The 27,080-nt window shown below is 44.1% G+C and overlaps 1 protein-coding gene across 26 annotated transcripts in view; it reads left to right on the top strand.

Annotated features, from left to right (window-relative positions):
* Positions 1-27,080, top strand: part of FBRSL1 (fibrosin like 1) — a 519,307-nt gene that overhangs the window by 239,615 nt on the left and 252,612 nt on the right. For 21 of the 26 annotated variants that reach the window (XM_072024428.1, XM_027469944.3, XM_027469934.3 and 18 more), the window contains one exon: positions 160-195. The exons of the other annotated variants lie outside the window; for them this stretch is intronic. In XM_072024428.1, the coding sequence (XP_071880529.1) occupies positions 160-195 (36 nt within the window). The remainder of the gene's footprint in view (positions 1-159; positions 196-27,080) is intronic. 26 annotated transcript variants of the gene reach the window in all.

The following is a 27,080-nucleotide window of genomic DNA, read 5'->3' as shown; positions in this document are numbered from 1 at the left end:
GCAGCACTCAGAATGTCAGAAGATAATTTGAGGCGCTCTGGTGGTGAAGTTTTCCCCTAAGGAATACTGGGCTGGGGGAGGGAATCTCAAAATGATCTTATCTTACATTACACAGAATCTCTTGCATTACTTACTGTGGCATATTGTTTCCTCCCACAGAGTTCTGCTCAATCGCTTTCAGGAAGAGGCTACTCCGTAAGTCATTTTACAGCTAATTCTTTCACTTCTGTTGATGTTGATTGCAGAGGTTTACATTACCTATTGCATATCCACTGACACGAAAGAAATGCAGAACGTAAGAAATAGGCTTAGAGAAGAGGCCTGTCATGCACCTGGCAAGGGACAGCTCTGATGTGAGAGAGCGTTGGGAGTCTGGGGGCTCCTTGAGCTTAATTTTATGCCTACAGGGAGGGGTTTGGGGTTGTTTTATCGTGCATTTGTGCTAGATAGCCATCTCCTGAGAATTAAAAGACGTGAGAGGGGAGAGTTTTCAACACCGGTGGGAGATGTTTCCCTCCTCTCCTCTCCCGCTCAGCCCTGCATAGGTTGTCATTTGTGCATTAAATACAGAAATCAAAGAGAAAATTACTGCACTTTAAGAAGAATTGTGACCCTCACCAGTCTGAACAAAAAGTCAATACTCTCTTGTTTACAAGCTCTGAGTTACAAGACATTGTAGCAGAAAAAATCCCTTGTTTTCAGAGGACGGTGTTGCTGGTCCCAGGTATAAGTGCTATAGGGCTGGTGGTGCAGGGCCAGGATGTATCTGCATACGTATACAGTGCAGTAGTGATGCTGAATTGGCCGTTTCTGTTTTCTTGTACCTTATTTGTGTGTACAATAATGACATTTCCTCACATAGAGATGGTATAGTTATTTGTTTATTTGGCTACCTTTGCTGCTCAGTGGTCCAAAAAGGCAGGCACGTAGGTGTTAGTGCATGTATTAACAAAGAAATAGGAGAGGGTCTGAGTGGCTTAGCAATGTCAACATGAAAATTCCTGGAATCACACTGTATCTGCCTCCCATAACCGGTGTATGGTATGTAGCTAGCTGTTATGGCATCCTGGTTGTTCAGCCAATAAATCATGTATTCCCTCATTACTAGTGCAAAGGCTGTAGGTAAAGGTGTTTGCTAATCTTGTATGCAAATCTGAATGAGAACATCTACGTGCAGTTAACAATTCCTGCCCACACTTATTGACAGTAATTGCTTTTTTCATGACCTTTGCCATGATAAAATTTTGTCTTCTAGACACATGGTCTAAAACTCTTATCAACAGCTATAGCTGTTCACTTTCCATCAATCAAAATGGGTAAATTTTATCCTTTAGGAAGCTGATGAGAAAACTGGTACACAATTTTTCATGACAATCACATGAATTATTTTCTTTAAATAATTTGTTTGGAGATGTTTGATGGAACCCGTGAGGTCCTACCTGGTGCTGTGTGCCCAGAGAATGAATTAATTGCTAGGCAGTTCACAATTTATGTTGTGATTTCATAGCAACACTGTTGCATGCTATCATATGTATTATCAGAAAGACATAATACAAAGCTAGGCACATTTAAATCACAAATGCTTTAAAAAATAACACATGACTTGAAAAGTCTTATGGTATTATGAATGTTGTCACAAATTTTTAGACAGTAATGACACGTGTCTCCTAAGTATCCTTCTGTGAAAAGCTTTCCAGCATCCCAGGTGAGTATCGTTACTTAATTCACAGAGCGATGAGGAACATTTGCTCTCGTACAGGGTTTTAAATCTGTATTTGCAGACCAGTTGAGTGCTCCTCCCCCTGTATGTGAACAGCTGGATCCACCTAAACTTCTAAAGGCAGATGCTGTATCTTCTTTTTGTCTGTGAAATGTCATGCATGCCTGTGGCACCACATGAATAATAATGAATCATCTTCACAGATTTCATGACTGAGGGCATGGTTGGGGAATGAAACAGTTTCCCACCGGCTATAACATAGGTTTCAAAATCTTAATGGAAAAAGGCCGAAGAGTTCTTTTTAGAGTCTCTAGGCCAGTAAATCACAGGACTGTTTTCCACCATCACTGAATGTTAAGAAATTTGCTTCTGTCTCTCAGATAAATTATTTTGAGAAGATTTCTAGCTCCTTCTCTGTGCATATCTGGGGACAAGTTTCTTGTATTTAGCCAACCCATAACCTGTCAAGGGAGGTAAGAGCTTTCTGCATGCCAAGGCAGTATTTTGAGATCATGAGCACTGTGAGCTGGGGTTGCTTTTCCTTTTGGGTTGTCATTTTCCCTATTAAATTGCCTTCTGCCTCACCAACTACCAGCTGTTGAGGCTGACCATTTCCCTTAAGACTCCGATGCTGCTCCAAATTGATTCAGCATAAGGCAGGCACTATCACTTCCAGCACTGCCAGACCTCGCTGGCCCAGACCTGTGCTGGAAGCTGATTCTCCCAGGTGGCAGAGATGTTCAAACCACCGGTTCAAGAAGACTGGCCCCAAACCAGGGGTTGTCCGTAATATCCTGTAACAGTTTTCATTGTCTCATGAAAGCAGCTGTATCCGAAACACTAAGTCAGTATTTTGGCTCTGCCCCTGTTTACATCAAATAGGTTGTTTGCCAGACATGGTGAAAGCACATGAAGAAGTAGTGCTAGCAGGAGGCACGGTGGAGACACCGTGTCTTGTACTTGCCTGATATCCTCCTGATATCTGTGCACGGCTTGTGTCGTTGAAGACTGTCACTTGCAAAACGATGATATATATCGTTACTCTGTGAAGTGCTTGTACCGGGTTTCATAAGCAGCTGTTTAAATACCACAAATTATTTTGTGCGTGTTCATTTTTTAATTAGCTTGCTTCAAATCTGCACACTTCACCATTCGCTTCCTTCAGCTGTCCTTGCAGACCAGGTTGATTTTAGAAACGCCGATAAATAAATCAGAGGGCATTTTAAGGAAAGAAATGCACGTTTGCAGAAAGAATACTTAGAACCTGTCGTAGGTCTCTTGTGTGACAAGTCTCAGTCCAATGTTTCAGCCATCCAGTTGGGCTGCAGAGGGCAAGGCAGGCAAGGCCTGCCTGCGTGCTCAGCACAGGTTGGCACCACCTGCCTCGGCAAGCTGGGGGCCCGGGAGCTGAAGTTAAGAAAGTTAAATACAAGGGTCTGCATAATAGCTCCTGAGTGCTGAATATTCCAACAACTTCATTGATTTCAGGCTTCCCACAGAGCCTAAATAAGGACCATGTTTGCAATAACTGAAATCCTGGTGTGGCTGAAGTTAACAAAGACCTGGTTAACTGCAGCTGCACGTAGGTTTAATTTCTAGATGTGAAAATTGTGGCCTCCAAAGTGGTGCTAACAGCGACTTGACGTGTAGTTTCAGTCTGTCTGAGGAGGTCACAGGCAAAATTTCTTATAAACAGGTTTTCCAAAATAAAGTTTTGAAAGACACACAGTTTGAGATGGATAACAGGAGACATTTCTGTGTCTGTAGTGTTTCTGCAGGATCCTTATCTCATCAGTAGCATGTGATCCATGTCCTTATCTTACTGAACGTATACTTCCGCTGTGCTGAGAAACAGAATGCGAGTTTGTTTATGGAGGTTAATATCTTATTCCCTTTATGACTTGATTGTTACATATATGCGATAAACTACTCTAGCCATTTGTCACACTTCCTGCACACACAAATGAGATTAGTGATTTTAGTCAGACAGGTCTGTCTGTGTGCTCTGAGCAGACAAAACAGATTGTCTTTTTGGTAACAGTATGAGAGGCCTGTCTATCTGAAAATGCACTGATTTGTTGAAAAATAAATGTAAAATTAGAAATTAGCTACATATTGAGGTTTCAGTGTATAGCACTGAAGTTGCCCCGTGGACCATTTTTCAAATTTCTGATGGCTAAGTCAATTGAAGACCTAACATACTTAGAAAGTAGTTACAACGAACATAAAATCGGTACTTACAGTTTGTTATTAATGGCTAAAAAGTTGCAGTTGTTTATAACGTTGGGCTCATCGTATAGACAAACCCAAGCTGCAGTTGAACTTGGCTCAGTTCTACAGAGTACAGTAAAGGAAGGAATCGGGAATATGTGGTAGCTTAAAAAATAAACAAAAAACCTTTTCCAATAAATTATGCAGTTTATTTATAGAACATCTGTGCAGCTGTTCCTCTTCTGAAATGAAAGGGGCTAAAATGCAGGAGTGAATAAACGTGAAAGCATATGGCAAATGGGTAGGCAGTGAACCACCCCGTCTGAGTGTACCTCGGAACAAAAGTGCAGGAGGATGAGATGTCTTGGTTTTGTTTTATTTGTTCTTGAAAGATTCTTATTTTTCAGAAAAGCAGTAACGCACACTTGGCAACAGCAGCTGCTGATTTTTATTCTGAGCTTCTGTAAAGTATCAAAGTCTTTGCAGCCCAGTCGAATCCCTGGCAGCTCATCAAATTCTGTTGGTTTTACATCTTTCTTGTTGAGCACCGGAAACCAGCATCTCTGATAACTCAGACAAGCTCATGGGTGTCAAGAAATTTGCAAAAAGTCCCTGAGGCCTGCAGAGCCGAGCAGATCATCCAGAGCCAGGTCAGCACTACCTGTACCACACAGCCCGCCTGCTTTCTGTGTTGTGAGGCAGCCCCGGAGCGAGCATCTCTGTGCTTGGAGCACCCCGAGCCCTGCTGCACCGCGTGCCTGTGGCCCAGCCTGCCCTGGCTTCCCAGTTGTTGGAGATATCTTCGTGGCCTTGCAGGATTCTCCCATTGAATCGCGTGTCTGTTCTGTGTGCTTGGTGGGGCTGTGCTGGGTGCTGTCACCTAACTGAGCTGCCCAGCACCACCTTTACCCACTCGGAGCTCTTTAGCTGGTGCCATGGGCACATGTGCTGGGAGTTGTCGCCTGGTTTGCAGCATGGAGGTGGCTCTGGTACGGCAGGCACAGTGGGAAGGAGGACAGGTACGAGAGACAGCAAAGTGCTAGGGAATCATCAGCCTTGAGCTGTTGACTGTTTGCAGTCTCTATACCCTCATATACCCTGTAAAGCTCTTTTCATGGCCTGTTTTAATTTTGTGCCAGCTCAATGCAGCTCTGTGAAACCCTGAAACAGATGGTCCCCGCTAAGGGGACTGCTCCCACGCCAGAAACCCCGGGTGCATGCACAGGCAGGTTCAGCGTTTCGGCGTGATGGTTACACAAGCACGCGGCAGCTCGTGCCAGCAGCGCTCCGCTGGGCCGCCCGGTGCTTCGAGGATGCTCTTGGGCTCTCAGGCTGGGGACCAGAGCGTCAGATTTAGGAAAGCACCTTCAGCGGCTTCTTTTTCATAACAAGCTGAGCTCAACGCCAAGGTGACCGTTACATACCTTGCCGCTTCTGTGATTGCCATTGAGAATCTGGCATCCTGAGAGAGGTCCATTTCTGCACTAAGATCAGCAAAAGGATTGCACTGAAGCATGTATTGCTTCTGCTTGGGAATTCTTCTGTGGTTCAGCTCGTGGGTGTGGAAATGTGCTCGGTGACCAGAGGCAAACCTGATTTGTAACTAATGGGGTTCCTCCACTTGCTGATCTGTCATACGCTAATGAAAAATCTCTCCTCTGTAGGTAGGTAAAATTTTGTAGCTGGGCTGGAAAAATCATTGTATTTTAGGACCTCTGATAAATTAGCATTTTTCCTTGCCAAAAATCAATATTGGAAACAGGGCTCTTGTTATGAATCTAAAACTCCTTGAGCTGGAGCCAAAGTTAAATGATAAAAAAAAAAAAAAGTGAATTTAATATGCGTTTCCTACAATAGTGTGCCTGTGGGCTGGCAAAATGAGCAAGATTTTCTGGACAAGATTTATGAATAAAGGAGTAATCATTCCAAAATAAGTATCAATCTTGTTTTGCCATGATGCCAAGTAGAAAAAAAGGACTGTAATTGTCTTTCTCTTCTGGACACGAAGAAGAATGGCAGATATGGTCCCTTCAGCTGGAGCAATGCTCTGTCTTCTTTGAAGACAGGTACTCAGACAGAGAAAGGAAAAAGGGACCGTGATAAAGTGATGTGGTCTGTAGGAGCAATGGCAGCGTAGAGGATGAGAAATAGAAAAATAACAACATATAATGGGAATATAAAGGTTTTTTAAAGGAGGTCTCTCTGTAAGAGCTAGGATTTTGGAGGGCCAGGAACATAATTGTGGGTGTCAGTCCAAAGCAGTTAACTTCTGCAGTTCTTTGCGTGTGTTCCTAAATAGCCTCACTTCACAAGAACTCTCCCCATGTTTGAGTTCACCCAGACAAGCCGAGCTTACTGAATAAATACTCCAGGCTTGTTTGTTCTGAGCGCCAAGTGCTGTGTGAGATAGGGCCGGGCTGCTGTAAGGCAGCCAAGGAGCTGGCCCCTTGACTCTGGAGTCTCTCCCATAACCCATGAGCTCCAATGCTGTTGAGTAATTAGGGCATATATTATTCCAGATTTGTGGGAGCTCTTGAGGGTTTTTGAAATGTCCTCTGAAAAGCGTAAGCAGAAGTACAAACATAAATGAACTACATACTTCAGCTTTACAAATACTGGAGCCCATAAACATCCTTACAACACATTTTCCTTTAGAAGTTCCCTTTTCTGAAAATCTGTTTCTTCTTAGACGACTTCTGCTTTTAATTAGGATGAAAAGTCCCATAAATTTTCACTCATCTCCTCGGCCATAAATAAGCACAAAGGGCCCTCTCTGGCTAAGTTTGTCTGCCCGAACCAGCAGCGCTGCAGAGGGGCGGCCTCGGAGCTGCCCGAGCACCGCTCCAGCAGCAGCGCCCTTTGTCCCTGCGGCAGCGGCGTGGGGCGATGCTCATTGCCATGAACCCCCCAGCTGCAGGGGAGCCGCAGCCGGCAGACACTGGGAGCCCCTCGAGGGAAGGGGCAGATGACTTCTGTGTGATTTTTGCCCACATTTTTAATCTTTCCAGCCATTGCTCCCAGCCTGGCTGGGGGCTCTGTGGGGGATCCGGTGGCTCATCTGTCTAGAAAGATGCTGTTGTTATACAAATGCAGCCCCGGAAATTCCCTCTGCTTCTCAGCTTTTGGGGTAGGATAACCACACTGTCACTAGCCTGGCACGCTGAAATGAAGAGTTGTCCAAAATCCATCTTGAATTCACCAGCCTGGAAAGGATTACACCCTTCTGGACAGGAAAGGCAAAGGGTTTTGAGAATATGTGGTCTTTATTTCTGGACCTTTTTGATCAAGACTGTCCTGAGGCAGTTGTGTCATATATGAGCTATAGCTTTCCTAGTGTATTAGGGCAGGGTATTTGCTTGTCTGAGTGGTTTTCACATCATTATTTGCTCTCCCAACTCTTTCCTTACAAGCCCTTGCCTTGTTTTACCTTTCTTTTCTTTCCATTTACCAAAACCAACAAAAAGACAATTAAAACAGGCGGTTGATTAGAATCAGGGCTACTTACCAGATGAGCACAATGAACAGGGGATGTGTGTGGAGCCTCTCGGGGGACAGAGCATGTTTCTGATTTTCTGTAATTCTCTGTTAGTCCTGTGCAGTGACAACTGGCGATGCTAGGGCGTTGTACCTAGAGAAGGGGTTAAAATAGCCAATTTCTGAGGGCTACGTGAGCCTGCTGGAGTTTGCTGTGCTGGGTGCTGTGGTGTGTTCCTCGGAGGAAATTCATGTGGCAGGCAAGTTCACGCTTTCTTGTTTTATCTCATATCTCAATATGCCCTTGCAGAAACCTACACCCAAAACCACGGAGTGTAAGAGGAGCAGCAGAGGAAATAACACTGACATTAACTCGCAGTGCTATTGTAGAAATGAGACAAATGGCATGTTTTGTTGACCTTAATAGCAAATGAACAAGAGAGAACAAGGAAAAGGGATTGAGTGAATGAACTTTGCGGATGCTATTGGCATTAGAGAAAGCTGTCTTCCTCATGCATTGTAGGATTTAAAATATTTAATTGTGCAGTTCTGTGGAATAACCTTTTGCCCTTGTGCTCAGGGACTGATTTCTAGTATGTCCCCAAATGGTTTTACCTGTGTTGAACAGCAGGGAAATATGGAGGGCTACAGAGGGTCAGTTATTTGGACTGATGATAAAACTCGTTGCTGTGTATCTGCAGTGCAAGGAGGGTTTCCTGTAGGCTGGTGGTCTTCACTCAATTTCATCACATGAATTTCTTTCTTGCCCCCTCCTTCTTTTAACTGGGATTTGTTATTAAAGGTTAGAGAGAGATCTTCACCAGTGTCAGAAAACAAAGATGCAGCTTTAATTTAACAAAACAACAGATACAATCCCAAGTCAGATCTCACGCCACAGAACAGTTTTAGTAGCATATTGGAGGTGTGGTGCTGGCTCTGCTGTGAAAACTGCACGTGGGGGAAAATCTGTTGTATACTGCAGGTTGAGGTTTCGCTCTTTCTCACTTCATGTTTCAGCCTGGCTGCAATACACCAGGCTGCTAAGATGTAAATATAGTGGGGAACTTAACTGTGTGTGCAGCAGAAAGGCAGCGCTCCCCCATTTGGGAGGGGTGAAAGAAGAGAGGAATGGCACCGTGCTTGCTCCTGTAGGAAGGACAGGCAGCCAGGGGAGGCGCCCAGGCAGCAGTTAGGCTCCTGCTGCAAGACTCAAATCATTGCTGGAAAGACTGGACTTCTCACCTGCTTTACTAGAAGAGGAGCATTCAGAAGCCCTACTCAGCCATGTGAAATGTTTCCTGCACAGTGTCGGAGCTTTCACTTCCCATCGCGTTAGCATTGCAGCTTTGCAGTTCCTCGTTGTTGATCCCAGCCCCAGTCGCCGTGACTTGCTGGTGACATTTTAGAAAGTGAAATAACACCCAGGTGCCCTTTCTCCTTCTTATGGCAAATAAATAAACGAAACCATAGGAGGCTCGATGTAAAACTTGAAGACAGCCAGGGAAGGCAGCTCAAGGGGAAAAATGTAGACGAATCCATAACGTGCAGCCTATGTGTGAGATGAGTCGTGATCGGGCAGGAGACCTTTGCCATACTGTTTGGTAACTGGAAGGCCAGGTACTCTTCTTTATTGGTAGGCTATTCGTTTGAGCAAACGGCTTTGTGGAGGCAGTGGTGTAATTCAGAAGTCCAGTGGTTGACATACCCAAGGTTGGTCATTATAAGTCTTGTTTTAAAACCTGCTGATGGATGAGACTAATGTCAGGAGAGAAATTTTTAACTTCCAGTTCCAAATACCCGATGTTCAGCTTAGTTGCAGCTGATTGTAACTCTTCTTTCATTTTTCAGCTCATCACAGGTCAGGAACTCAAAGGCACAGAGGCTGAATAGAACTGTTCATCATTCTGAGCCCTGCTTTGTTTTTGTGGGAATTGTCTGCTCCTGTAGCACTTTGTTTCATTACTTTTTTAAAGTTTGGTTTACTAACCTGCTCTTGGAGCAGACACAAGCACCAAAGCTACTTTTTAATTAGCCCTGTGGCCCATCCGGTGTGTGTGCTAACGTCTAGGCTGCACAATGTATTTCCAGTGAAAAGGAGCAGTCTGCCATAGAGTCTTGTAACCTTGAGGTCAGTTTTGAGCTCAAAATTGCTTTTGATTATGGTGTTAGTATGTGTCTCAAAAAAAAAAAAAATCCAGCAAGCACTCAGGGTCCTTACATGGTGCTGCTGAGTTACACACTCAAATGATATCACATCTCGATTTTAAAGGAATCAACTGTTTTATTTAAGGATTCTTTCTAGATGCAGTAATGTACTACTAATTGTGAATATTCAGAGTTTTGCAACCAGAATAGAGGAAAGATTAACACACTGTTACATCATAATGGACACGTCTGCAGTGGTTTCTACAGGAATGTATCCTGATTCATACCTTGACTGTCTGCATTTTATCTCTGTGTGGTGTGATGGGTAAGATTTGCTCTTTGTGTGCCTGAACACTTATGGCCTAGATCTGTAGTATCCCGAGGAATTTTCTGGTCTGATTAATTTGCCACACGTTTTTCAGAAAGCGTCATTGCCAGTCTTCAAGAAACATGCTAGGGCTGTGTTGTTGTTAGGTTTTTGCAAACCTCAGTCAATTTTTTTGGATTGGTACTTTGCTGCCTGTAAATAAAAACAAGTTTGGGGTTTGATTCAGAAGCTGTGGGGTGTGGTTTTTAAGTTTTCTGGGCATGGTTGGACTTGATGTTGGGACAGTTCCCGGTACCCTTGTTATCAACTAACCCAAACAGGAAGATTTTTGGCCCTGTAGTAGCGAGCAGAGTGCTGTAGGTGAGGGACGATGCAGCCTGCAGAGCGTGTGGTTTTAATTCAGGCAGCATTGCACTCAGACCAGGCAGTAATTACCAAGGGGAAAAAATGGTAACATCGAGGTGGGTGAAGCATACATCGGTTTTAACAGGTTGATGAACCAGTGCTGTCAACTTCAGCGGTTAACAGCTCTGTTTTGTCACATATCACTTATACTCTACAAAGAGCCAGAGGTAAGCAAGTCAAAATATAATTGTTGCCTGCAGGGTTTCACCCTCCCTCCCATTGCAGAATATGTTCTAACACTACTTTTCTTCAAAACAATTCTTGGTGATTTCCATGTATCATCAGGTCATTGTGACGGCTGTGAGATCTCCAGAAGTGATCTCCTGATGAGTCACCAAAGCCACGTGTGTGCCCTCTTCTTGTGTTCCGGTTAAGAACGCCAAATTAAGCCAGTGGAAGCAATTTCTTGCTGACTTTCGGGCTGACCTTCACACTCCAGGCAACGAACAGCTGAGACATTAAATGCAGTAGGCTACTTCCATTGTAAGGAACCAAAGATTCAGAATTTGTTCTCAGAAAGCACTCATGTTTAAAAGGTTCTTCTCTGTAAGCATTTTTCATAGCAAGATACAAGCAGGTGTTGACACGAGCGTAGTTGTAAGGCTCATGATCAAAGTTCGATCAAACCTCCTCTTCCAGCCTGCAGGACAAATTTTCCCCACAGTATTTGCACCATTCCTCCAAAGCTGCTTAATGGCATCTAGGCCAAGCAGCAGGCTGATTTACGTGGAAAAGGGCTTGAAGCATGAAGATGAGGATATGACAGTGAAGAAGCCTGTTACACAGGCCAGTAAGCTCTGTGTAACTGGCAGGCGTTGAGCTGGGATGGGTGAAGGGTGGTCACAGATTTGTTTAAAGCATCTTTCCCTCCCCCTCAGGACTTGCTGTTCTCTGAAGAGCCCTGGTTTGCATCACCTCTAATGAGCCAGGGAAGAGGGCGGGAGAGGGTAATGAATGGTCCCTAGAAAAGACGAGCCAGTAATACACACCACACGCTGACCCAGGCAGCCTATTTCACTGCAGCCAGTTTCCTGCTGAAGATTCATTTCGAAGAGATTGTGAGAGCACTCAAGCAGGAAGCTGCAACTTCACCAAACGGTTTCGGTATCGGTGTGTTATCTGTGGTCATTCCCCTCTACAGCTTGCGGCGAGCTTCTGGTTAGCAGAGAAAGACACTTCGAGCTGAGCTGGCATCAGTTCCCACCTACTTAATCAGTTAAGTTGTGAGCCGTGCGGTTAGCTCGAGTCCCCTGGTTGTCTTGTGGATTGCCAGTGACAGGAAGGTGGAGATGCATTGAGTGGTTTAGACAGGAATAGCTTGGTTATCTGATGGTCACCCCAGAGACTGATAAAATTATGTGAGCTCTTTTCTGAGAAGACATCAAAAAAGCAGAAACTGTTGTCTGCAACCACCTGAAGAGTTTACAACGTCAAGGGAAATTTTGCTTATCTTAAAAGCCTCAAAACTGTTAAGCCGTCTTCACCACTGCAGACCACAGCAGTGCCTCAGACTCTTGATGCACGGGATGAGGCTAAAAGAGCCCCTCACGTGCAAAGCTGTAAATCATATTGAGGAAACGATAGAGATCAAATCTTCAAAAACTACTTGGGCACTTCAAATTAGAGGTGAACAACTTGAAACAGATGAGAGGAAGCGGTCTTTTCCGAGGGAACAACCCCCATGTTTTTGGAAAACTTGGTCTCTGAGGCTCTCCCATTGCCAGGAGTTTGGGCACGCCAAGCAGTGAGTGACTGCAGAGCACCGCTGCCTGATGAGCCTGGGCTAGCGAGAAGCCAAAACGGTGGTGGCAGTGACACGGGCTGGAGAAGGCTGGGACAGGGAAGGTGGTCATCTTCTCAGGACCACTTAGGGCATCTGATTTGTTTTCCTTGTGTGTTTGCTGAGCAAACTGCAGGGTTGCAATGGACAAGCTTCAGAGAGAGACCTGGGGCTAATGAGGCTTTAAATTAGTCCTGTAAACGTGCCCCTGGGCAAGCTGCTGTGAACCTCGGGCAGAGATACTCACTGCTGCTGCATGGTGAGGTGCACGGGTGGAGGTGTGCTACTGAATGGCACATGTTTGTAAGGGCATGCGTCTGGGTACAGGGCTTGTAGGATGCTTTTGTCTACTTGTGCTGCGTGGCTCAGAGCCTTTCAGAGGCAACCATAACAATCAGTGCGTTTTTGACTCAAAGCTATTTCCTTTCCTGGTGCAGATTGTCTGGTATGCATAACGTGTTAATTTAACAAAGCAGTTCTTTTGATACCGCTTTAATTTTTTAACAACAGCTCGGAGGCAATGATGTACAGATTATATAGTGTCAGTTTCCCAATTAAAGTTTTACAGGAAAATACTCTGGTTTTGCTTTAAGCATGTGTTGAATTCTTCCTTGCGGCACTTGTGCAAATGAAAACTGTGCTATTGCAAAGCATCCATTTGAAACCTTGAAATATTTATTGCAGCTGCATTGAATACTGAAGCAAGAATCTTCCTGTAGGCTTGTTGATGTCTGTCATACGCATATATTTTGTAATTAAATGTCTGGAAGTGTGTGTATGTGTGTGCGGTTGGGTTCTTGTGCTCTAGGTTTTTGCAGTTTTTGTTGTTGTTGAGCTGCTTTTCCTGAGAGAAATTTTTAACACATCCCTTTTAAGATTTCCTATGAAATCTTAGCCAAAGCAAGACCACATCTTTGAAGTGTAATGTAGTAAAAATGAGGCTTCTGTTAATTGTTGTGCAAAATGTTGAGGAGGTGATGAAACTGCCGCCCATACTTGAATGTCAGGCCTTGCGAAGATCATCCCCGTGGCATAACATGCCCGTTTGGAGGATGTGGGATGAAGAGCACCTGAAGGGACTAGGAGGATATATTTTATTCTTAAAATATAATATACCTACTGTCTGAATAATGACATATATCTATTATTTTGAATGTTATTTTCCCTTCCCCCTTCTTTCTCCAAGCCCTTTGTCTTAGATTATCTCAGGTCAGCGACTTCTGTTCCTTGCACCTGGAACCACCAGGGACTGGCCGTGTCCAGCATTGTCTGCTGCTCTGGGAAAGCCTGCAACGCAGGGGGTGCGACTGTGGGGAGCATCCGCTGAAACTGAGAGGGCAAAGCAACGTAGGGCTGGTGTTAGAGGGGACCGGGAGTCATCAGCTCCAGCAGCCACTGGAAAGCTGCAGAAGCAAAGGCCCGGTGGCACCTCCCTCCCTGCTGGCACCAGCCACTGCTCACCCCGAGCAGGGGCACGTCCCAGCTCAGGAGTCTTCACCCTCCTGGGAGCTGGGTGAGGACCAGGACTGACGGCAGCGTCAGATCGCTAACGGAGCTCAGCCTGCAGCCTGCGGTAGCATTGGCTGTTGCCCAGATCTGCAAAGCAACATAAAGATCTTTGCAAATGCATCCAATTCCAGCCATTAATGGGATTTTGAAAGAGGGAAGGTGCAGCTGCTTTTACTGGATAGCGAGCGTGATCTCTGAACCTGCGACAAGCCAGCAGCCGGCGGTGGGGGCTTCAGAGCGTGCTGCACGTCTGAAATGCTCTCTGCTGCCCAAGTGCCAAGGAAACCACCTGCCCGCGCTGAAACCAAATGCTGCAGTCTCATGTGTTTAGCACTTCCCTTGTTTTCTTTCTTTTTCTTTTTCTTTTTTTTTTGTTTTTATTTCCAGCCGATCTCTTTGGATTAGTCCTACTGCTAGATAATTACGGCTTTCATATTCACATCTTTTTCTCAAGCTTGGCTGCATTATTTTTGGGCATCTATTTAAGACTTTATTATTTTTTAAAACATATTGTGTCCTTATTTGCATATTTGTATTTCAGAACAAACAAACAATGTCTCACAGTACATCTTTGTTCAAGTATTTTTCTTAACAAACAGAACTTTTTCAGGCATGCCAGAATCAGCTTCATTATATAAATCCTATTTATGGATCCTACTTAGAGCATGGAGGGGAGGGATTTAAAGGGGCGATTTCCACAAACACTTTGGTGTTTGTGGAAATATGAGAAGGTAGGGTAACAATTGTTCAATATTTCAAGGAAAGATAAGAGATTGCAGCAGGTCCCTAGGAGAATGGCCTTTCTGTCTTTCTGTCTGTCTTTTCAGTGTCTCTTCTTAACTTTGCTGTGTTGTTTCCTTGATCAGATACTGAAACAGAGACCCAGGACCTAAACAGAAGGGCAGAAGGCCTGGGGAGGTGGCTGGGTCTGCAGGATGACAAGCACTGTATAGAAAGCCTTAGTAGACACTAAACAAGATGAACACACAAACCTTTCATGTTGCTGCAGTATGATGGGCTCTTGATACATAAATGAAAAAAAAAAATAGGCATTTATGTGGAAAATAAAAGCCAAGGCATTCATTATCAAAGCCAAAAGAAATTGATTCTGCAGCAGTATTTTGTTCCAGTGACTCTATTTGTATAATGTCCAATGATTGATGTAAAGTTAATAATTTTATCTGAAGGATGTTAGCGCAAGCTGACAATTAGGCTCTGATCGCTGATTGGCTTCACTGAGGTTGGCACAGAGAACAAAAGTAGGGACAGCATCGCCTGTCAGGTCCCACTTCATCCCTAGACTTGGTAGGCTTAAAGTATCTTGGGGGAAGGGAGAACAGCAAATCTGGGGATTTTGGAAAGAGTTTCTATTGATTTCCTCAGCTGAATGATGGCCACTGAGCTGTTGGGTTGGCAGGATTGGTACTATAGCTGCCTTTCAGAAATAAATGCTAAAATCTGAGTATTCTGGCAAACACAAAGGAAATGATTTCTTCAAAAGATTCCAGGAACACTGCTGGGCTGAACGAGAAAAACGGTGGAAGTTGTTTTAGGTGGTGTAGTGTAAATGAAGTATGCGAGTTGAAACATGCATGAAGAGCTATGCAAATGAACTTCAGATGAATCTGGTGGTTAGGAAGAAAGGCTTTGGTGTGTTTTTAACTGAAGTGTCCGTGCGTTACCCATCTTGTTGGCCCAAAGTGCTATGACACATTGTGCACCAGTGACTAATGCTTTAAAGTTTCTGTTCAGGTGGTTGGGTCAGCAATCAAAACGGGCTCGTTGGGAAGATCAAAGAGGAGGGCAGGTTCTCAAAAGAGAAAGAAAAATTAGAAGGGCAGTTTGCAGTTTCACATTAATTTTCTTCATTGCTCTACTGGACAGCCAGGGAAAGCGAGGAGCAGACGATTGCGTGGAGGGGTTGGGTAATGTCGAAATGAGCAGGAACAAAGCTGCAGCAGGTCTGCCTGCCAGCTCTTTGTGTGGGGTGCAGGGGCAGGCAGGATGGGTCTCAGAGGCATGGCACAAGGTGTGCAAATGGTTCAGCCTCTGAACAATGCATTTGGCACCAAATGTTTTATCCAGAGCTTTTGTGGGGCAAGGACTGATTTGTGTTGGTGTTTTTTTTTCCAGAGTTGTTTTACTCCAGGAGTGGAGTGTGAAAGAAAGATCCTCAATAGGACTGGTTTCTGCTTTGTGTTATGGATGCTTTACACCTGATCTGATCAAAACCTTATCTCTGATCCGTCTTTGCCTTGGGCAAACATCCTTGTGTGTATTCTATTCAGGTAGCTCTTTACTTCGCTGGCCTTGGACAATGAGTGGGGAAACAGTAGGCTTTTTTTCATCTCTGTGACAGCAGTGGAGAGTTGCAGGAATCCCAAGAGAGCCCTGGATGTAGATGGAGAGGGGCTTTGCAGGCTAAAGAGGACCGCAACAGGGCTGTGGCTTGTGGCTTTGCCGAGTGTGGTGTTTTTCACTCAGCAGGCCTTCTCAAGTTGATTGATTTTGTCAGAATTTGCTTTAAAAGAAATGAGTTCTTATCAGTGGTAGTGAAACCTAAGGCAAACATGTCATTGAAAATAAGCTTACAATGGCTTGATCAAGATCTCATGAATTGAGGCTTTTAGATATTGAAATGTGTTCAATTGCTGCAAAGCTGGGAGCACATGTAGGAAGGAGACGTAATTAAAGCTGCATTGTGAGGAGCCAGATTCAGAGCTTCATGGAGCCTTACTGGTGGCATTTTCTGATTACAGACTTGCAGTAATATGCTTTTAATAATTTTGTGCTTCAATTTGGTCAGAACGAGTTGCCCTTTTACCCAGGCCTCCTTCATAATGGTAGGTTTGTCTCATATCTCACTTAAGGAGCCTCGCTAGTGGCGTTCAACCTTTAGCTATGTGAGAACACCCCAAGAGAACCCCCACAAAAGCAGCACAGCCCTGTACTTTGAGTTTAAGGCCATCTTGACCACAGAACTCGAGTCCCATCAGTGTGCCTCCGGACGCGGTGTCTATCACCATGGGCCTTCCTCCTAACTGCAGCTGGCGTCGGGCTCGGTCGGACACGGGTTGGTCTCTGCTGCCTGTTAATTTGCTGGAGTGGTGTTGGCATCACACCGCAGTGCGGTGAGAGTTGTAAATCATCCCGTTACTCACGTAGGCTTCATAATTTGGTTGGAAAACTTGCTTTTCAGTGAAACTCGGCCCGAAAGTTAGTGTTCATTAGTCACTAAAGGGCCCTACAGAAGTATGAATTGCAGATTATTTTACAGCATGTACTTTTCTGGTTGCCTGCACAAACATAATATAAAAGTTGCTTTTATATTCATCTTCAAAGTTGCAGTCTTGAATGCTTATAATTTCAGCATCCTGAATGTTAACCAACAAAGGAAGCGTGGTTTTGTGTTCAAAGGGCAGGACGAGGAGACAGGAGGTCTGCCCTGTATTCCCAGCGCTCCCGTAATCTGGCTCGGCGATCTCGGGCGCGCTGCTCCCTGCGCCTCGGTTAGCTCCGCGCAGGGCGGGGAGACCTCAGGGTGCCTCGGCAGGCACCGGCGGTACGGCTTTCATGGGCACAGCTCTGCTGGTGGAAAGACAGGGCGGCGTTCAGAGTACAGGAGCTGAGATGCTGCCCAGCAGATAACAGCAGCGTTCCCTCCGTGTCTGCCCACGGCTGGCCACGCGCATCTTTGTCTTCAATATTACTTTCTCCCTGTTGTATTTCTGTAGTTTGCACACAGAGGCTGGAGGAGATGGATTACAAAGTCACAGCCCAGACCGATGGTGGTTTGTGCCAAAATCCATCCCGTTCCTCCTGGGTACCCTGCCACATGAGGGTACCCATCCCTGAAAAGTCGCTGCAGAGCCCTGGCACGCCGTGTTCCAGATGGCCTCGTCTTAACTCTGAATTTCCCCGGTTTCTTTGCTCCTCCAGGTTTGAGTTAGACAGCTTGATGTTACTTCAGAGCAGCCCTTTTGATGGCTGGAAATGATAATAGCCTGTGTCATCTGCCCTTTAGCCGGCAGGGTTACGCCGCGGCCTTTATTCCCCGGCTCCCCCTCTGCAGCCCGTCCCACAGCGCGCCCGAGCCGCTCGCAGGTGTTCCCGCGGATCTGCCCTCTCACATGCACCGCAAATTAGTAACAGAAGCTAATGGCCCAGCATGCGGCCATCAAAGGGCTGACAATTCCAGCCTTTCCAAAGGGCCCTTTATGTCACAGCCCCCCACGAGACCTGTCCGGCTGAAAAGACTATTTGTCTGTCCCTGTGTGCGGGCCTGCTGCAGCGCTGCGGCCGGCTGCTGGCCTCACGCTGCGCCCCTGACTGTTGCTGCTAGCAACAGATAAAAATCACTGTTAACCACAGCGGGGCCCGCAGCACATCAATCATCCGGCCCAGATAAAGGCCTCGGGCCTTTGGCCCCATCCTTCGGTTGTTTCTAAATAATTTCCAGTGGCTGAGCATGCTATGGTGTAGGCTGGGTAATTCAGTCCAGAAAACTTCATTTCACTAAAAATGCTTTGATTCTTTTTTTTTTTTTCCTTTTTTTTTTTTTTTTAAAGACTGTTTTTGTTCAAATAGATGTTTGTTTCAAAAGGGGGAATTTAGCTGATGAAAGGGATGCCGTGAAAGTTCAGAGTGAGAATAATAAATAGAGCTGTGTGGTTAAGTGTAAAGTACAACCAAACGGGCAGCAAAAGGAATTAGCATTTACTAGGAGCAACAAAGCAACTTGGCGCTTTATAAGAAGCCTCTCTCTCCTCCAGTGTTGTTCAGCTTCCTGAATTTATATATATTTAAATGGAGATTAATCTTTATATATGGGTAACATCATTTCCACCACACCTTTATTAAAGAGATTTATAGCCGGGTATCAAATTACACTTTCAATACAGCCTAGTTGATTTTTGGTAGCAGCAAATCATATTTGTAACTACGAATAACTAAACAAATTTGACAGTAGCAAATTCTCTCCTTGACACAGCTAATTCTTCATCCTGTCTTAATGTTCTGCTGTAAAGCCATAAGAAATTGTGATGCTTAGAGCCTGACAGTCTCAGGTTTTGTTCTTACCACTTAGCAATCCTTCAAAGAAGAAACCATTGCAATTGAAATGGAAAAAACATCGCAGACTCCATAGCGGGGAAATGCTCTCTTTAGATAAGCCCTGTTCTGCAGTCGTGCTGTGCTGTGCACATAGGCTGCATAGAGCGGGATACTGAAGGGAAAATCCAGTGTTAGGTCACAAACAAAATCTCTGTGGAAACCCTAAAAATTAAATCTCAGCCTGCCCTCTGCACAAGCATCTTTGCATACTAATTGCATGGGCCCTTTGTATTTATTGTAGCTACTAATTGCCACTAGCTCTCGGTGGGAATTGGACACCTAATTCTCTTAATTCTGCTTTTAACCTCCCAGCTTACAAGCCTCTCATTTGAAGGCACCTCGGTCCTGCTTGTATCTTCCAAGTACAGGCCTGAGCCAGTGCACGTGCACTGCTGCTGTTTGGGTGCTGATGAATCCTACACAATTCGGAGATGCAGGGACACTTCTTGGTCGGGTGTGATAACAGACTTGGGCTGCTCGGCAGTGGGAATGGAGGCTGAACAGCAATTCCTCTCCGGGGCTGCTGGAGTCATAGCACTTTACTTTGAGCCTGCGTGGTATTGTTTAGAGATCAATAGTTTATAAAATAATTTTATCTTAGTTTGCAAACACTCTTGGAAGCAGAGTACAGCTAAGGTGGAATGAATGTCAGAGGACTTCGTAAAAGCTTAAGGAAGCCATCCAGATACTTTCCAGCATAAACTGATGTACGTAGGATGCTTGCAAGTCAAGAACGTGCACAGCTAAATCCAAACAAGGGAATTTGAGAAATATGTGGAAGAAACTATCAGAGTTTCATTCGCATGGCAATGCTTAAGTTAAAAGGGACTTAATTAGAAGCTCGGGTCTGACCTGGCTGATGGTAATGGGAGCAAAGCCTTTTGTTTCAGTAGGACAGGACTTCATCCAGAGTGCCCTAGCAAAACAGTCAGCTTCTGAAATACAACTTGTTACTTTGTGGAACCTGTTATGTATTTCCTACTTCACTGAATGAATATGATATACATGTATATGATGAATTTGAGAAGTTTTCTGTAAAAACAAGGTATTAGCTTGACAAAGTGTACCTTTGCAGTATGTCCTTCAGTATCTTCTCTGAAAACAAAACAAATTTTAAGATTGATCCTGATAGATTTTGAAAGAGGTAGCAATAAAACGTTCTTCATCCAGCAAGGTCACTGCAAATGCTGGCATCGGATCTTCATGGTGTGCCACTGCCCTGTTTCCCCCTTCAGCTTGTTTTTTTATTAAAAAAAAAAAAAAAAAAAAAAAACTCTACTATATAATACTGCCTAAGAAATAATGCAGGGAATGACAGAGAAGGGTAGGCTTAAATAACCCTGAGGGTGCTTATCTTCCTTGGCATTAACTTCATACCCACATTCATTATGTGAATGGGCCAGGGAAACTGTTCCTGTGACAAATTGGAGTGCAGGGTAGGTTGAACAGACTCAGTTCAATTTTAGGTAATGGTATACAATCATCTGTATGGCAGTGCGCAATGCATGGAGTAGTCCCTCATTTAGAGAAGTTTGAATGCATAAAGCCCTATAAGAAACACTGTGATAACTCCGTTTCTTATTTTTAGGAAGAGTTGCAGTGCATACAATTAGCTCCTCGGTTCCCTCCCCCCTTCAGATAGCACCAGTAGAGCTTCCCTCCACCTCTGACATCGCATCCTCAGGGCTGAATGTCCAACCTAGCTGCAGCTGGAGCAGGATGGGGAGCAAGAGGCAGGTCCTGAGGCAGGAGACAGACAGGCACATCGCCACAGCCATTATTATTCCCTGGCAGGCAGGGTTGGTTGCTCTTCCATTGCACTGCTGCCTGCATAGATCAGACAAAAGACAGTTCCAATGTGAATGGGAAGATGAGTGGAGTTGGGACTTTGCTGCAAGCCGTGTGATACTTGGGCAGAGCAGCCTCCAGGATCCAAACTAACACGTCTGATCCTCACCAGTATTGTGCTGAAAAGTTGCTTCTGGAAAATGTAGCAGCACTTGTTGATAAATGTTCTTCTTGCTAATTGACCGCTGTGTTTGCACGCAGATGCACTGACCTAGAGCTTCCCACGTACCCGTGCGAATCCCTAAGATGGGCTAATTAACTTCTCCATCTTCATTTCCATGGCAAAATCTTCTAAACAGTTATGCAAAACAAGTGAAAGAAAACATTGGGCTGCAAGGAGGAGGAGGCCCAGGTTGCATACGATTTGTGTGTTAAGGAACAGCCAGTACTGGCTATCTTCCTTTGGTGGGAAGGGCGGAATTTCCAGTTCAATGGCTGGATGAGAGAGCAATAAACGGTCAGGAATGAGGAGGAGGTCCAGGCGTTGTTTCAGCCTACCAGTTTTTAGATGATGGCATTTTATGGAGTCAAGACTCTTACTTCCTTAGTAGTAGCAGCATGTTTTAATTTTATTTGCTCTCAATAAGCCAAGAGCGGTAGATGTAACCTAGATTGAGCATGGGGTCTTGTTTGGGCCAAATCTAGCAGATGTTTATCTGGGAAATAGTTCCTCCAACAAATCGCTCAGGTGAGCAAATGGAGTAAAGGCTCACCCAACGCAGGAAGCTCTCGTGCCTTGCTATCCATGGGCATTCTCCAGTTGCTCAGTGCAGGATCTTTACTTCACAGGGTTTTGGATCACATCTGAGGTCTGCAATGGTAAATAGTCATGAGGTGCTGAACAAATGGCATTTCCTGTTCAAGTCTAAGCTAATGTGTAAGACAAATGTTCTGTGGTACTGGAAAAAAACACGTTCTCCTTGTGCCTCAATAGGATACCATTCCTTGGGATGGAAAAAATGCCTTGTTGTTGTTGTTATTGTAGAGAATTTCTTGGTCTTCTGTGCAGACTAGGCTGTGACTTCTGAACAGTGTTGTAAATTATAAACTGCAATTAATACGTGTTGACACAGTCTGTTACCCACAGACCTGTTCTAAGTGTTGCTCGAAACTGTGCTCCGGCACTCATCCTATATTCGTTCTGTTTGGTAAGAGGAACTTTGGAAAGAGTAAAAAGAAGCACCCAAAATAACAGCTTACATGCAGGGACAAGATGTGTCTTAAGAAGTCTTTATACACACGAGCCCCAACATTATTTGGAAATACGGTCTTTTTATTTATTTATTTATTTTCAAAAATAAATAAATAAATAAATCACTTACTTTCTGAAGCTTTTCCCCAGGATCCCTCTCGCAAAGCACGGTAACAGTGCTGGTGGCATATGTAGAGCTGAACTCCAGTCTGTGCAGTTCTGCCATCTCTGGGACCTTAGTGCTGGTTTGATAACAACAATTCTTGCTCACAGAAAAAAAAAATAGAATTGTTTTCTCCTACGTAGGACATTCAAAATATAGCTCAGAGCATTAGATCAACCAATTTCTAGTTACTGTGGACCAGGAGTGAGAACAGCTCTGGTTCCTTATTCCTCCAGTGAAGGTAATCGGGAGAAATGGACTTCGCTGTCGGAGGTTTCTTCTTAAGTGCTGTCGGAAGGGAATCCAGAGACAGGCTCCTCCAGGGATCCCTCTGGAAGCTGTTGTTAGACATCAGCAAACCCAGGCAGCTCCAACCTGCTTTTTAAGGCTTCTCTGATACATACACCATGGGAATAATTTAATTTCGGTGACCGCTGCTAGGCAGGGGGAGGTTTACTTAGATTTTATTTATTTTTTTAATTAGATACAGATCCGCCGGTAACATTTTCTTCCATTTGTGTTAGATTGATGCCTGACTTGACCCACACAGTTCAGAACTGTTGTAACTTTCCAGCGTTACTGCCTTATTTTAATGGTGTCCACTGGTTATCGTATGCCATGCATTACCCTATTGATCTCCATCCTGCCCAGTGTTTCTAATTACAGGAGGGGATGAGATGACATTGCTGTACCTGGCATCCCTCCAGCGCGGGTGTGCTAACTCTGCAGCCTGTCTTGCGATGTCTTTGAACATGGTGTTGATCCCACCACCTTGTATGTTTAAATTATTGCAAAATTGCCGTATTTTGAAGCCACAGTGTTATTGCCTAAAGAACTCTTCTCATAAAACAGCCCATTAATATGTGTGCTATTCAGGGTTTGCCAAAAGTTTTGTGGTCGGTCTTGCCTCCTCCACTCTTCGCTCCTCTCTGCCATCAAAATGTCTGCAAGAAAGTGTGGGCAAAATTGATTCCCCTGTGGCTGTTTCAAACTACACAGCTCAGGCTCATCCTTTGATCCCTCCTCATGACTTTATTTCATTATCCCTTAAGTATAAGGAGGAAAGTTAATGACATCATAAAAACTAGAACTCTATAAAAGATGTTTCTGCTGATTTACTGCCAATGTACTAGCAGCATGTCATATAACTGCCCATTAAAGATGGTGAGTTGCTCTCCTGCCTGCAGCTTTCCTTATCACCAGCCCTTTTATTTATGACCAGATTATAGGGATTGGGTGTGCACTGTAAAACATAAAACTTATTTTTATCATGCATATAATTAACCCTTTAATTATAGAATTAAGTTGCATTTGTCCTTTTCTATTTAAAAATATGTTATTGAATATTCCTGTTTGTCGTCAAAGGCCTTAATGCATTGCTGAGAAAATGCAGTTCATGGTTTCTGGTTATAGCATATCTCTTTGTCCCTTTCCAAGCATCACATGAAGCTTTCTGCTCAGTGAAGAGCCCAAGAGATAATAGAAGCTTCCTTACTTAGATAAACAAAATCAAATTGTTCCTACTCAAGGAAGTTGAATTTGGCCTTTAGAAACCCTGATCTTCTTGTTCGCCTGCTTCTTCAGCTTCCAGCTCTTAATACGTCCTTTCTTCATCTCCGTAAGATACGCAGTCAGCTTGCTAAGTAATGATTTGATTACACTTCCAATCATAGAATCCGTCACCTCTGTCGCTGTGAGAAGCGGTTGGCCTGGTTGCCCAACTTCAGGCTCTCGCTTTGTGCTGCATAAGACGTGTGCTTGTGTAAGACACTTCCCATTGAATTCAGTGCCTTCAGGTTGCAAGGACAGCTCGTCGTTTTGGCTACCAGTAATGTGGAACACCCAGCACCCTGTGCCTCACACCTACAGCTCTGGGCACTTGCGGAGAAGCCTGGCTTTTGGAGCTTGCAGTGGACTGCTCCAGCTCTGAAAGTCGGGGGGCTCAGTTCTCAGCAGCTTGTATGTCGGTTGCTCTGCTTCTCCAGGTGACTTGATAGTGAGAACTAGGGTGGAGCTCTTCATATTTGGAAAGCAAGGCTTCTTTAAAATATTTAGAGTCGACAGGGAAAGGTTAGGTGTTTAAAGTGATTAGTTGCTTCTGAGAACCTTGGCCAGTGAAATTGCTTGTTTACAATTAATCATGTTCCTTGTGCATCAGCCATCTTCAATGCAATCATGTTTTGTTTGCTTGATACTGGCACTGGATCTTAGTCCTAGGATTGCACTGTGATCAACTTTATGCATTATTAAAAGCTGTTTTTCTTTTTCTGTCTTTTACCCTGCTAAGTTCTGATTTCATTTTGTTTGTCATGGATTGCTGACAAAGAATAGAGCTTCCACAAATGAAAAGCAAGAACAAAGCCTTCTGTTTATGCCATTGCTATTACCCAGATTTTATATTAATACCTACATAGTTCTTCGGAATATCGAAGAACAAATGTTCTTTAGTAGCTGTTTCACGGGGGTTTTGCCTTGTTGTATACGCTTTCAGCTTTCCTTCTGCAACACCACTGGGCCCTGGGGAAACAACAGCAAGGGGCACGCTGTGCTGACTGCATGTTTGTCACCGGCCTCAACCAGGAGCATCTCTCTGATGTTTTCAATTGTTTTGAGCTGGTTTCCTCCCCCTCCTTACAGGAAGGAGAAGGAAATGTGATGTATAATCACATAAGCTTGTTTTTACTTGTGTGAGTGATGGAATAGGAGAAGTTCCAAATGAGGAAGTCATAAAGAAAAATAATAAAGGAAGGAAGCAATGAATTAAACTCCCAGAGCTTTGTTGTAGGGCTATGATTTATAAAGAGGTGTTTGTTTGTTTCTTGCAGAAGGAATTCCATCTCTGCCTAGAGTAACATGAATAATAATGGCTTAAAATAAAGCATTACTGTGTTCATAATGGACTCTTGCTGCCTGCGATCAGCTTGTAGTCATTTTATTTAAGGTTAGGTAGATGTTTTTAAGCTCATAATAGCACTGATGCTCAAAGTCTAAGCAATAGTTAGTGGTTTTACTTCTGATATATCCTCATTTTATGAGGAATAAAGAACAGCAGGTACCACGCTGTTCTGAGGAAAAGGTATTAAGCATGAAATACATTCTTAATTACAAAATTGTTTTAATTGATCCAATGGGTTTAAATGATGCAGTACAACCCTATTGCCTTCAAGGCAAACCTTGGTACTTGTATAACTCCATGGTAGGTGGGTGTTCAAATTGAACGGAGACTTCCCAGGTCCCTGGATGTCTAAGCTTGAGACTCAGAACCCGACAAACAGGTGAGGGAAGCATTTTGCATGACCATGTCTTTACATCCTGGTTTTAAGGGTGATGGTATCTCAGCTCACTGGATTAATGAGAGAAAGCCTTCTAAATCCTAAAGGTTAGATACTCCACGTCTGCATTGGACCAGGTATTCCAGGAGCTCCCCTCCCCCTTGTCTGGGCTTTCGGAGATCCAGTTCTCACTGAAAGTTTAATTAATTAATGAGTAATCAGTTCTCAGCTCTAGGGTATCAATTTGAAGGAAAAATTGATTTTCAAACCCAAATGTCTTATACTTAGACTATTTATATTCTGAAACTACTGTGCGTGTCATAGTCCTATTTAGAAAAGTGTCCAACTCCACTCAAGGGCAGGCAGCCTGAGGAATAAATTAATTCGTGCCCATCAGAGGATGAGTAGCACAGAGGAGCTGTGAATATCAGTGTGCTAGTGAGAAGGAAGCGTGTGATTCTTGCACCTTAGTCAAAATTGGCCAAGTATTTAAAATTCACATTTCATCGCTGCCAGACATTTACCTAGCATGAACATTAATAGGATGAGAGGAAAAAAAAAATTAGAGGTTCAGCAATAATACAAAGTTCTCTGTTTATAATGTGAGAAATCATCAATTAATTCCATACCTGGAATAAAACATGCCCTAAGGCCTACCATCTGCCCACATTTAAACTTGAAGATAATAGATTTGGAAGAGAAGTTTGTAATTATTTGCTAGGTGGTTCTGATTAATTTACAAGGAAAATTGCTAATACCGATAGTGCATTACCCTGGGGCCAAGTGGAAATCACAATATTGCAGAAAGGGATAACATGTAAATGATGGCTTGTGCGTTATCTGCTAGGCTGATTGGACAGTCTGATTATTTTCCTTAAGCCACTAATGGATGCATATAAGATTAGAGTGTGCTTTGGACAACATGGCTATAATTCTCACCTAACAGGCTGTAGAAAATACAGAGTAAATATACCCCAGTGGCATTCTTACAAATTAAAACTGCTAAAGGCTAGATTATGAAATTATAATAGATTTACACCGGCATGGCTGAGATCAGAATCTCGCCTGGTGGCACTGAAATACATTTATGGAGTGATCTATGCTAGAAACCTTGGAAATTATCACGTTGGAAATCCACGCAAGCTCTCTGCTCTGGCAAGTACCCGTGTGTCTTGGGACCTACTGAAAAAGCCATTGTAGGAGTCTTGCATTGGGTTCGAGTTGAAACCAACTTCACTGGACTATAGCCCAGTGGGTATGGAAGCAGGTAATTTATCTGTGAAATAGTTCGTTTTCGCTGTCATTTAGTTGCATTGGAGAACATCGTGGACTTTCTGTGCACTGTCACTGCTGGGCTGCACAGCTGCATGGTTAAGGACTAACCTTTACAAAGAACTTGATTTGTGTGTTGCCAAGGTGCAGCTGGTGGAGCAAACAGCACGCGTGAGGTACAGGCGCAGTCATCCGACAGCAGAAGGTGGCAAGGTGAGGTGGAAAAGTCACGTCCACCAGCTGCTGGCCAGCCAGCCACCCACCGGCTTTGCTGCTTCTCCCAGGCTACTCCTGCGTGGAGAAGGGTCCCTGTAGGTGGGTCTTGGCATTTGGGTAAAATTATCTCGTCCATTTGAAACAGCAACCACCACACATCTCCTTCCCTGTGATAGACTCCTCTGCCTCGAGGGGTTTACGAAGAAAGTGGCTCCCTGCAACTCTCACACTCTGTGCAAAAAATGAAGGAACCAAGTTGTTACCAGTAAGGTGTTCTGTGCTTGGAACGAGGTTTGTAAGTAGTAGCCTTGCTGCTTCTTTTCTGTGATCTTCAAATCATATGAGTATGCTGCTCATACCTAATTGCCGTAGGGTTCGTTAGCAGTAGAAGTTATCAGTGATCCCCAACAACAGTCTCATATTGTTTCAGAGA

The sequence above is a fragment of the Anas platyrhynchos genome, chromosome 16 (assembly GCF_047663525.1).
Source record: "Anas platyrhynchos isolate ZD024472 breed Pekin duck chromosome 16, IASCAAS_PekinDuck_T2T, whole genome shotgun sequence".
Taxonomy (NCBI): Eukaryota; Metazoa; Chordata; class Aves; order Anseriformes; family Anatidae; genus Anas; species Anas platyrhynchos.
The sequence above is the reverse complement of the archived record's forward strand: the minus strand, read 5'-3'. Positions and strand labels throughout refer to the sequence as shown.